We start from the raw sequence: 13,006 nt of genomic DNA on the forward strand, positions 1-13,006 counted from the left end.
GAGATACCGCTTGACTCGGGAAGAGAGACGAAGTGGACGATCCAGCGACCGGACAGACCTGTCCCACTGTGAAAGGTGGCCTGCTGAAGTGGCCTCGAGTGGAATTGCGCAAAGGGGATTGCTTCCGAGCCTGCCACCATTCTGCTCAGGACATTCATTGCGGAACGGAAGAAAGGAAGCCGAAGGCCTTGCAGAGAGCGAACTCCCTGCTGGAGGATTGCTCTCTTCTCTTCAGGGAGAAAAACCCTCACCTGTCGGGTGTTGAAGAGCATGCCTAGGAAGACAAGGCGCTGAGTCAGAACAAGGCAGGACTTTTTTCCTGTTGACTAGCCACCTGAACCTTGCCAGAGAGTTGAGGACGATGGACAGACTTTCCTGTGCCTGAGAGAGAGACGGAGGCTTGATGAGGATGTCGTCGAGGTATGGGATAAGCACTAAGCCCCTGATCCTTAAAATGGCCATCAAAGCCACCATGATCTTTGTGAAGACCCTGGGAGCGGTCCCGAAACCGAACGGCAGGGCGACAAACTGGAAATGGTTCTGCTGTACGGCGAAACGCAGGAACCTCTGATGAGCTGGAAAAATCGGAATGTGGAGGTAGGCTGTTGTGAATTCCCTTTCTAGGCTCCCTCTGGTGGTTACTGAAGGTAGTGGAGCTGGTCAGATTGGCAGAGGTGCTGCAAGTTCTCTTTCTGGGCTCCCACTGTTGGTTACTGAAGGTAGTGGAGCTGGTCAGATTGACAGAGGCTTGCCACCTGATAATGACGATTGGAGATCTGGGGTTTCTGACTGGATTATTTAAGACAGCTGACTTCCTTCAATTCCTGCTGGTGATTTTCTTCCTGCGCCTTGTGAGGTCTGATGTCTCCTGCTCAGTTCCTGCGTGGTTCAGCTAAGTGGTTCATTTGCTAATCTTTTTGCATTTGATCTGGTTTTGTCTATCTCTGCTTTGTGTGAGTCAGCTTGCTCCTGCTGGGGCGATGCTGGATCACCGCCCATATGTTACTGCTTGTGTCAGTTTGTTCTGTCCCCTGCTATATTGGTCTCTTTTTGCTTTGCTTTCAGTATATACCAGAGTGCTGATATAGTGGGGGCGAAGTCATGTGACTTCAGTGTTTTTTGTGCATCACTATCTATTCCTTTGGGGTCTGCTCCAGGGCAGTTTAGATTTCACCTTTCTTGCTTTAGGCTAGTTAGCTCTCCGGCTGTGCCGAGGCGTCTAGGGCATCGTAGGTACGCTCCACGGCTACTGCTAGTTGTGTTGATAGGATCAGGGATCTGCAATCCGCTTAGCTACCAACCTCTCTGGTTTTCTGGTGGCTTAGCCTGGTCCTGCTATCCTCCTTGGTGACCCATTCATAACAGTAGGCGTCTTGGATGTCTATGGAGCACAGGAATTCCTGTGTCTCCATGGAAGCAATTACCGAACGTAGGGACGCCATCCTGAAATGTCGCAGGCGGATCGTTCTGTTCAGTAACCTCAGTGTCATGGTCCAGTCCGGAGTTTATTTTCTGCTGTCTTCACTCTGGACTGGACCTAGCTGGGCTATTTCAGTCTCTCACAGCCTGCTGACCAGTGTTAGTGATAGCTCAAGCTTCCAGTTTAGAGCCTCTGACCCTTGTACCTTGGTGTTCCTCCTGCCTTTGACTGATATTCACGTGTATGACCCGGACTGATTTCTGACCCCGTCTCTTGGTATTAGTCTCTGCCGTTACGTTCCCTCTCTGGCATCTGACTCCCCGGCTTGTACCCCGACCACGTATTTAGTCTCACGTTTTGGACCCCGTGCTCATGTTCTGGCTTTCTGACTCTCGGCTTGGTATTTTGACTACGTGTATTGCTGCTCCTTCTGGTACGTCTGCTCCTGCTATTTTCTGACTCGGTTCGTCTGACTATTCTCTCTCGTTACCTGTGGCACCTGTGCTGTTGCTCAGGGTTGCTGCTCTTAGTGTGTAACCTCTCTTCCCTCACCAGCTCCCCCTGGTGGAGGTTTCACTACATTCAGATCCAGAATGGGCGAACTGCGCCGACCTTCTTTGGCACTACAAACAGGTTTGAATAGAAACCTGTGATGCATTCTCGTTCTGGGACAGGGACGATAACCCCCGACCTGAGAAGGGAGGCTATGGATGCAAAGAAACCGGGAACCAGAGCAGGATCCTTTGGAGGACAGGATTCGAAGAACCAATCTCGGGGACGCGAAGCAACTCAATCTTGTATCCTGAGAATACTACGTCCCTGAAAAACAGGAGATGACCACGTAGCCTGGGAGAGACACTGGAATCTGGACACGAGTCCTGCCGAGGAAGATCTGACAGGTCTGGGCCTGGTGGATCTACAGTGGGAGCTTTGAGGACGCCAGGAAGAGGTGGGCTTGAAGGAATCCTTTTACCTGACCTGGGGGGTCTGCGGCCTGCACTGACCGAAAGAATCCTCTGTCACCGCGAAACGGCTGAAAGGAGAGGAATTGCCGCTTCTGGGAATGACGGCGAGGTGTGGACTGGGGAAGAGGAGAAATCGTGCCTCCTGTGGCCTCTTTAATAATCTGGTCCAACAAGGAGCCAAACAGGAGGTCCACCTGGAAGGGGAGGCTGGTAAGAGACTTCTTTGACGATAGGTCTGCCTGTCATGCTTTGAACCAAATGTTCCTCCGGATGGCCACCTTATTGCTGGATGCCTAAGCAGCGCAGGATGCGGCATCCCGGGAGGCAGATACCAAATTTCCCTGCATAGGAAATCTGGTCTGCAAGGTCGGCTAGCTCCTTCGGAGGAGCTCCCACAAGGATGCCCTTACGAAGCTGTTTCGCCCTTCTGGCTATGGCCTTTGAGACGCAGGCAGAGGCAAAGGCAGGGCATAATGTAGAAGCAGCCGCTTCAAAACCTGACGTTGCCAGCGATTCAAGAATCCTATCGTTGGAGTTCTTGAGGGATGCTGCGTTAGAAAGTGGGAGGACCGTGTTGGTGGACAGTCTGGAAACTGGCAGGTCCACAGCCGGGGAAGTCATCCAGTTAGCGGTGAGCTCAGGGGAGAAAGGATTTAGGATGCCAAGGCGCTTCCCTCTTTGAAAGCGTCTGGTAGGGTTCTCTCGTTCCCTTTTGAGTACCTCCACAACTTCACTGTGTGGGGCAAAGGCCTTGGAAGGTGGTTTTGACCGTGTAAATGAAACCGCCTCATCTGTGGGTTCCGTAGAGGTATCCTTGATGCCTAAGGCCTTGGTGACCGCGACAATAAGGCTCTGGACCATATCTCTCGTGTAGGAGGCCTGTTCTGAATGTAGGTCAGACTCATTCTGAAAGCGCGTCCGAAGACACCTTGTCTGATTGGGAGAGGAGGATCCGGAATAGGGATCTTGCCGTGAAAGACCGGATGGTGAGATGGAGTGGGAAGAGAACCTAGAACGGTGCTCTTGTCTGGGTCTCTTATGGCCTGTGTTGGAAGAGCCGGACGGAGAATCCTGTGACCCACTGGCGACTGCGGGGGCCGGATGGGGCAATTTGTCAAGTACAGACACCAGGGTCTGTGGCACCCTGGTGAGGTCTGCCATAGACTGCCACAAAGAAGAAGCCCACCCTGGTGTAGGGGTCTCGGTCTCGCCTGGGGTGGGAAGGGACTCCTGGGCAGTGGGCACAGTGGATGGATTGCAGCATCCGTGACAGAGGGGAGAAGACTGGCCTGAAGGGAATCTGCTTTTGCAAGAAGAGCACGCAAAGTGTCTGACCAGGGTAGAGGAAGAAGAGGAAGACGGAGGACAAAAAGGCTCTCCTTTGTGCTTAGGGATGATGAGCAGACCCACTAACTGATGGCAGAGGGTTAGGAGACAGTGAGAGATGCAGAGGAGAGTGTCAGTCTGAAGAGCAGAGCTACTCACGGTATCCTGTCTAGTAGTTTGCTTCTAGGCTGTAGAGGATGCTGAAGAAGAACAGGTCCTACAGAGAGAAGTCACCGTCCGGGTCCACACGTCGGAAAATGGCAACTGCAGGAAGGATTCCGGAGGTCCGCGTGCTCGCTAAAGCCGGAAAGGGGCGGAGCTATCCGTCAGATGTGGGGGCAGAAAGATGACGGCGATCGCTACCTTCCCTGCGTCTTTTGTCCAATGAGGCTGAGTGGAGAGGGTGGAGCTAGCCGCCGAGTGCAGGAAGCGGAAGTGAAGGGGAGACGGGAGGGAGAAAAGCCCGCCCGAAGACTGAGAAGACAGGGGCGGAGACAAAGAGGAAACTAGGCTGGAATAGAAGCCGGGGCCTAGATTAACATCCGGTGCCGCTGACGGAGGGGGCCAGCGCGGAGGCCATAAAAACACTGGAGCTATCCACTAGATCAGTCAAAAAGGTAGCCTAGTGCCAGAAGGGGAGCGGGTATTAGGCCCGAATGTAAGCCGTGGCCTAGGTTAATCCTGGTGACCGTGAGAGGCGCTTCCCATAGCCTAGTGTTCCGTTCCAAAGAAGAATCAAGGGAAGTGGTCACCCTAACGCTGAAAAGGGCCCCATTAACACCCTACAATAGGGCTGAGACAATACTCCCATTCTTCCTCTGCCTTTTCTTTATGTAGAACTTGTACTGAAGGAACCTGCGCCAAACGCAACGTGTTGCATTTTGGTGCGATCGCAGCACCGTCAAAAGGACGCATGCGGCAGCAAAAGCATACCTGCGCACTGCCTGAGTAACCAATGCTAAAGATAGGGAACGCAGGTCGCATGCAGCGTCATGCGTCCATAGGCGGAGCGGACCGGAGGCGCGGCAGGGGGAGCTTCACAGTGAGCGTCAGCTGTGCCTCCAAACGCTAATGTGAAACTAGCCTTAGACGTCTGGAAAAGCCTGGTGAAGGACGTCCATGTCTCCTCCAACCTACAGGCTCTGGTGGGAGACGATGGGCCAGGACCAGATCCGAATAACCTAAGCACTCTTCTGTGCTAAGGGTATGGGTCCTGCCGACTAGACCTATGAGGATACGGGGTGGCAGTACACGCCGTACTCATAGTCTCTGCGTGGAATTACAGTAGTGACTTTTCACACTGTATCCCTCGGAGTACCTGAAAAGGAACGATGCACATTGAGGTAGAAATGGGTCTAATACAAGCCCCGTGTCCACCTTCTACTGACACTAAAACCGATTAACTTCGTGCCAGTCGGTGGGGTGTATACTGCAGAGGAGGAGCTAACTTTTTTTATGTGGATAGTGACAGCAGCAGCATACACCCATGGCTCCGATTTCCCCCAATGAAGCGATAGAGAAATGTTACTTATTAAGTATTCTGTGTGACATATCTCTGATTTAAGGGCATGAAAATTCAAAGTTGGAAAATTACTAAATTTTCGCCAAATTTCCATTTATTTCTCAAATAAACGCAAGTCATAACAAAGATATTTTACCACTATCACGAAGTACAATATGTCACAAGAAAACAATGTCAGAATCACCGTGAACCATGGAAGCATTCCAGAGTTATTACCTCATAAAGGGACAGTGGTCAGAATTGTAAAAATTGGCCTGGTCATTAACATGCAAACCAACCTTGGGGGTAAAGGGGTTAAGACATTTTTTTACTTTTTTTTTTTTTTTACTTAGTCCCTGTATTGGACTTCAATTTTTGTCTGATCACTGGTCTCATACAGTGCAATACACATGATTGCATTGTATGAGACCTGTCAGTGTTACACAGGCAGATCGCTTGTTAGAATCAGCTGCAGGCTGAGTCTAACAAGGCACCATAGCCAGCAGACCCGGAAGTGACCTTCGGCTGCCGTGACAACGTGGGATCCCACATGATGTGATCAGATCTCATCACGGGGAGCGTCGGGAGAGGTTGAGTATAGCAGTGGTCTGCTCCAGCTATCTTCTAAATGCAGCAATAGCGGCATCTAGAAGATAGCAAAGGGTTAACATCATTGGGACCTGATCTAATCAGGTCCCGATGATGTTACTTGTCAGAGAAACTGCTCTGCACAGAAATCGCAGCGCTTGCAGAACCCTGGGGGGGTCCTGGGTGCTGCGAGACCGCCCAACGTTCATAAACTTCGGCGCTGCACAGAGCCCAACAAGCGCCGACGTATATCTACTGTGGGCGGTGACGAAGAGCTTAAGCCCTATATTTTTTTTCCTTTGTAAGGTCCGTTTCCAGTCTGCTGAAAAGGCAATATCCATTTCTGTGATCCTAAAGCAACGCAATAAACTAACAGAAGACACTAAACTACACTTAGTGAATCTCTGTACATGTGTACATATGATAAACAAATGTGGACGTATAATGGTAATGTGGAAGCTGCCTTGAAAACATTGTTTTAAAAATGAACTACAAATACTTACATGGTCACCTATAGTACGTCCCAGTTTGTCCATACGTGACCCGGCTTCAGCAATCTTCTTTGCGGCACTAATTACATCTGAAGTATTTTTAAGTGGTCCCTTTCCTCTGTAAAATGAAAGAAAAAATGGAACAGAACACAAGATGAAAACATCTATGCCAGGATCAAACAGTGAACACTTTAATGAGCTTGTTCTGTGGCCATGCCGTTTTGTGCCACACTTGCAGCAAAAATATATTGTTCTGCAATAATTTATCAAAATCACAGCAAAAATGTTAGGATTCTAATGTACAGGGTGGGCCATGTATATGGATACACCAAATTAAAATGGGAATGGTTGGTGATATCAACTTGCAGTTTGTGGCACATTAGTATATGAGGGGGGGAAAACCTTTCAAGATGGGTGGTGACCAAGGCGGCCATTTTGAAGTTGGCCATTTTGGATCCAACTTTATTTTTTCCAATTGGAAGATGGTCATGTGACACATCAAACCTATTGCGAATGTCACAAGAAAAACAATGGTGTGCTTGATTTTAACATAACTTTATTCTTTCATGAGTTATTTACAAGTTTATGACCACTTATAAAATGTGTTCAAAGTGCTGTCAATTGTGTTGGATTGTCAATACAACCCTATTCTCCCACTCTTGACACACTGATAGCAACACCGCAGAAGAAATGCTGTTCTAAGGGGGTCAGATTCCTTGTTGGAATGCTCGGACCTGACGCCCATAAAGTGGTGGTGCACCATCTTGCTGGAAAAACTCAGGGAACGTGCCATCATCATGTAGCAATTTCAGACATCCAGTGGCATTGAGGTTTCCATTGATGAAGAATGGCCCCACTCTCTTTTTACCCCATATACCACACCATATCATTAATTATGGGCGTCAGGTCTGAGCATTCCTACATGAACATTTTCCTGGAAAGTGGATTGGTCGTTGTGGGCCAGCTGAATGGCCACCAAGGTCTCCCAATCTGACCCCCTTAGACTTTTATCTTTGGGGTCATCTGAAGGCAATTGTTTATACTGTGAAGATACGAGATGTGCAGCATCTGAAACAACAGATCCTGGAAGCTGGAAGCCTGTGCTAGCATTTCTTCAGCGGTGTTGCTATCAGTGTGTCAAGAGTGGGAGAAGAGGGTTGTATTGACAATCCAACACAAGGGGCAGCACTTTGAACACATTTTATAAGTGGTCATAAACTTGTAAATAACTCATGAAAGAATAAAGTTATGTTAAAACCAAGCACACCATTGATTTTCTTGTGAAATGCGCAATAAGTTTGTGTCACATAACACTCTTCCCATTGAAAAAAATAAAGTTGGATCCAAAATGGCCGACTTCAAAACGGCCGCCATGGTCACCCACCCATCTTGAAAAGTTTCCCCCTTCCATATGCTAATGTGCCACAAACAGGAAGTTGATATCACCAACCATTCCTATTTTATTTAGGTGTATCCATATAAATGGCCCATCATGTAGTATGGCCACATTGCGTGATCGCAGCTCTAGGTTATGTTTGCGCAGTTTTTGGATGTGGATCCTCTACGTAAAGGTTACGTGCACACGACTTTTCATACAGAGTCAGCTATGGAAACCCCAAAAACTATGCTCAAAACAACAAAAATATGCATTTATACGTAAAAGTCAACTTGCTGTGCAAATATTCAGATTTTTGAGCCACTTTAAACCTCTTCAGATTACTAAAAATTTCAAGCTGCTAGAAAAAAGGGACTGGTCCATTTTCTGGAGTTTTAAACTCAGAAGCTTCTGTGTTCGTATAAAACAAGTTAACAGGAAAGCTCAAATCACACGCAGAAGATGTGAGAATGTCATTTGGAGCATTTTGTCATCATTTTTGCTTAAAAAATGCTAGCGTGAAAAAAAGCAAATGTAAAACGACAAGAAAAATAAAAAAAATAAAAACATTTCCTGAAGTGTCTTCTGCTTGAAAAACTCAGTAGGTTCATCTGAGTTTAAAAGTCGGTTGTCTGCCCATACCATAAATACCACTTTCAAAAATACTGAATATGACTCAAAGTGGATTTTGTATCATATCTGCTTGAAAGTCCACATGAAAAATATATGTGTAATGTTTATCGAAATCATGCAAAGAACACAGGAGCCAAAAGGGGAGGTCCACTACTGGACAACCCCTGCTTAATAAATCCAGTGCTGCATTTATACTCAATATTTAAATTGTAGCATCAAAAGGGAAAAGTCATGGAATTATGGAAATCACAGGATTAATAAACATGTTTATGATATACAAATGAATAAAATATTGAAAACATCACAATTTATTCAATATCAAGTATGAGTATCACAGGCAGAAATACATATACATGTACTTACAGAGCTTGGACGTTGTCTAAGAGATATAATAGGTGTTTGAGGAATGTTCTACCACACTAAATGAACTTGGGCACGAAAATCATAAGGATCCGCTTGCTGGCAGCTCCCTTTGAAATTGCCAAAAGGCTATACTATTACAATTAGGCCACACAGGCTGCTCACAGTAGCACAAGCAACATGGGGCCAGGGTTGTCATGTTGAAAAAAGGCTCATGGACACTTTGGAGAAATGACCACACCACTGGTTCCATGACCAAATCAATGTAATGTCAAACAGTTATGCTGTGTGCACAGTTCGTTTGTGGTGCATTTTCACTGCATTTTTTCCACACAGAAATAGGCCAAAAATGCTAAGGAATCCTTATGCCAGTTAATTCAATTAGGATCCTGAAGTATTGTGCACATGATCAGTAATTTTCTTTTGAATATTTGCAGTGTGAGGTTTTTTCTGCAGCATGTCAATTCTATGTGCGGATTTTTTGCGTTTTTCACCCATTGACATCAATTAAGTCAAACCCGCAGCAAAAACGAAAGTATAAAAATTTTTGCGGATTTGCTGAGATTTTGCTTGCGTTTTTGAGCTTTCTATGGTGTTTCCCATGCTGTAATCTGTGTGACTGCGTGAGAAACACTGGCGCTGGTTATGATTGGCGGTAATGCTACTGCTGGTCTGAGCGCTGGGGATTCACGCTGTCAGCATGACCCTGCAGAGATACTGTGATGCGGCAGCTGTGAACAGAGGTAAAAAGCTTATCACAGGTGTCGGCTGATGAGAGACAACTACTCCCATCAGGCTTGTCTGCTGTCACTGATAACAATGATAGCAGGAGCCGCTGATGGGAGAAATAGTCATCGCTCCCGCAGTGCACAGCACTGAACTGCCGTGAGAGAGGTCACGGGAGTTCATCAGCTGATGAGCTCCAGTTAGCTCACTTATCACCGTTGCGTGAGATCTTTCTTATGACAGTGGTGCCGTAAGTGAGACCACAGAGGGTCATCAGCTGATGAACTCCAGTGAACTCTCACTACAGCTTGGCGCTATACACTGTGGGGGCAATTACCTCTTGTGTCAGAGTGTAGCTGGCTATCCTTGAGAGTAGTCACTGATGTGACTGCTCTCAAAGTCATCAGGATTGTCATGAGACATCATGGATTATCTTCTATGTGGACAGGTGAGGAATACTGGTATTTATTATTTTAACTCAATTACAGGAGACATTGGCCTCAGTGGATTAGGCGTTCAGCGAGTATGGTTTAATTTAGATTCAATAAAGAAGTCTATGTCATGATTTCAAATAAAGAACTTTATTCTGGGTTATTTTTTTTATAATATCAATATGAGGCTAGTAATGTGGGCATCTTATAGACACCTCTCCATTACTAACCTTTGACTTTAACGTCTCCTGACAATACAAAGGTGACATGAACCCCAAAACTATAACCCCACTTGCCACCGCCACAAGGCAAGTGGGAAGAGCGAGGCTAAGGGCCAGATTTGGAGTATCTTTTTCTAGGGCGGCTGAGAGTTGATGGTTTTACTCTGGGAGGGGCCAATTTCTATTGCCCCTTCCTTGGCTGCTAATATCAGAATGCAGCTGTCTGCCTAGCCTTTGCTGGTTAGATTTGAGAAGGGGACCCTACATCAATTTTTTTCTGGAGTCCTCCTGTAAACTAGCCAGCAAAATCTAAGCAAACAATTGTGAGCTGTTATTAATGGTCTGGGAACAGTTATGGCTATTGGCTCTTTCCCAGAATATTAGCATCGGCCCTCGGCTTTCCCTCTGCTGGTTATGAAAATTATGAGGGAGCCTATGCAATTTTTTCTTTTTTTTTTTTTTTTTTTGGGGGGGGGGGAATGAAGACTACAGGGGTCCAGCTACTGTAAATTAAAAAAAAACTGGGACAAGTTTGGTATCACCATAACCATACTGATATAATGAATCCTATTGCAAAGTAATTTTGACCACACAATGAACGTCATATTAACAAACCCACCTCCCAAAAAAAAGAAAAAAAAAAAATTTTTCATTTCATTTTCCAGAAACTTCACTGGATTTGGATGTTTTTCCCCATTTTGTACATTGAATGGTAAAATGAATACTGATATTTGAAAGTACAATTTGTCGTGCATAAAATAGCCCCCATACATCTAAGTGATTGGAAAAGTAAAACACTTATGGCTCTTTGAAGACGCATAGAAAAACCAAAAACAAGCCAAGTCTGGAGGGGGTTCATAGATACTCCAGTCTGTGATGTGTTCATTCACTCCGGTTTATTACTATTCTTTATTAATAAACTTATACAAGTGAACAAGGGAATGTTTTCCGGTTTAACATGACTTACCTGGTAAAATCCGTCATCTCCATCATTATCATACACATCTGCTTGGCCAGAACAATAATGTCATTTCCACTGTCATCCCATTTTGAAACTTCAGCATCAAGTTTACTTTTCTCTTCTTGGAAGCTTGCGACCTGTTCAGCAATTTTAGCTTTTTGTTCTTGTGGCAGTTGAGCCATAAGTGCCTACAATATATAAAAACCGCTCTTTAACACAACTTAACTCTGCAATCATGAATAAAGGCTAAAATCACACTACACTCGGGTGACATCCAAGCGCAGTCCAATTTTCATGGATTTACATTACAGAGAAGGCGGAGACACTTTCTTTTTCCACCCACCTGTGAAAATGATCAGATCACAGAATGTTAGAGATGGAAGGGACCTCCAGGGTCATAGTGTCCACCCCCCCCCACCCCCCAATGCAGGATTCACTAAACCATCTCGGAGTGTGTGATCAGGGTGTGATTAGCATAATCAGACAGATTTTTCTCGGATTTGAAAAAAACGGGCATCTACACCTGCCCTAACAGAGAACCTTAGACCTCAAAATACAAACTCCACTACTTCACCCAAAACCTGCAATCCCAGAAAAATAACAGAAGACTGAAGGTTTAGGTAATCATACACATTCATTGATGATGATGTGTGCAAACTGTAAAGCGCTGCGGAATATGTTAGCGCTATATGAAAATAAAGATGATTATTATTATTATTCAGCTGCGCTGCAATACACGCTGTTAGGAGGCCAGCAGATTACATCAGCCTGCAAGTCCCCGACTGCTCAAGACAGTGATGTCATGCGCTGCCCATCGCTTGAACACGGAACTTAGCTGCCAGCTTCTGTGGAGGAGGATGGTGCACGTCGTGGGAGAGGGGGGAGACTAGAAGAATTGCTTATCTTTTTACTATTTGTTGGAGAAGAGCCACAGAACAGGGTCATTATTACTAGAAGCAGCCAAGAATGGAGGAAATCATACCAGGACTGGGGATATATATTACTGGAAGAAGCCCAGGCTAACGGCATTATACCAGGAAATGAAGACATTATACCAGGAAAGGGGCCCAGGATGGAAGAAATTATACAAGGATGGAGGATATTATTACAGGAAGGGGCCAGGATAGGGAACATTATTACAGGAAGGGGCCAGTATAGGGAACATTATTACAGGAAGGAGCCAGGACAGGGAACATTATTACAGGAAGGAGCCAGGACAGGGAACATTATTACAGGAAGGAGCCAGTACAGGGAACATTATCACAGGAAGGAGCCAGGACAGGGAACATTATTACAGGAAGGGGCCAGTATTGGGAACATTATTACAGGAAGGAGCCAGGACAGGGAACATTATTACAAAAAAGGGCACACACAGGATGCGGTAAACACGTATGTCTCAACAGGATCTGGAACACTAAAGGGCCTATTCATCTGACTAAATTGGACTCAAGTTACGCCACTGTGTATACATACACATTACAAAAAGTTGTTCGCCGTTTTTTGCTTTTTTTCTTACATGCATTTAAGGATAAAAATAATTTTTGCAATTGGATTTTATTAAAAATTTTGCACTGTTTGGGTTTTGCAGGATTGGTTTCCCTGCACATTAAACTTTGATATGGTCATAAACCAGCTGAGAGGAGCACAGAAAAAGACAGCTGTCAGGCCATTATGGCAGGCTGAGTGATGGGAGTCTCCGTTAATTCATTCTGCAGCCAGCAATGCACAGTGCAACATGGATGCTGTAGCGCAGGGGTCCCCAACCGCCGGTCCGCGGCCCAGCACCGGGCCGCTGCAGTGCCCTTGCCGGTCCGCGGACACAAGGGGAGCCAGGGGCGGTCAGTGGCGTAGCGGGGGCTGGGGCGGCGCGCAGCAGTTCTTAGCGGCGGCCAGGGAGCGATCCAAGCAGCTCCGCTGCCTGCAAGAGGGAATAGCAGGAGCGGAGCTGCAAGGACCCGTCCAGCTTCCTGCCCGCCGTCCGCGCTTCCTGTCTCTGACTGACACAGAG

General features: G+C 46.4%; 1 protein-coding gene across 1 annotated transcript in view; it reads right to left on the reverse strand.

Moving 5' to 3' along the window:
- CTNNA1 (catenin alpha 1) overlaps positions 1-13,006 on the reverse strand; it is a 143,737-nt gene that overhangs the window by 20,507 nt on the left and 110,224 nt on the right. Inside the window, exons 15-16 of the mRNA XM_073573743.1 lie at positions 11,005-11,186; positions 6,304-6,409 (exon numbers count right to left, since the gene is read on the reverse strand). Coding sequence (XP_073429844.1) covers positions 6,304-6,409; positions 11,005-11,186 — 288 coding nt within the window. The remainder of the gene's footprint in view (positions 1-6,303; positions 6,410-11,004; positions 11,187-13,006) is intronic.

This window comes from Dendrobates tinctorius, unplaced genomic scaffold (genome assembly GCF_039654945.1).
Source record: "Dendrobates tinctorius isolate UK_male_01 unplaced genomic scaffold, ASM3965494v1 ptg000036l, whole genome shotgun sequence".
Taxonomy (NCBI): Eukaryota; Metazoa; Chordata; class Amphibia; order Anura; family Dendrobatidae; genus Dendrobates; species Dendrobates tinctorius.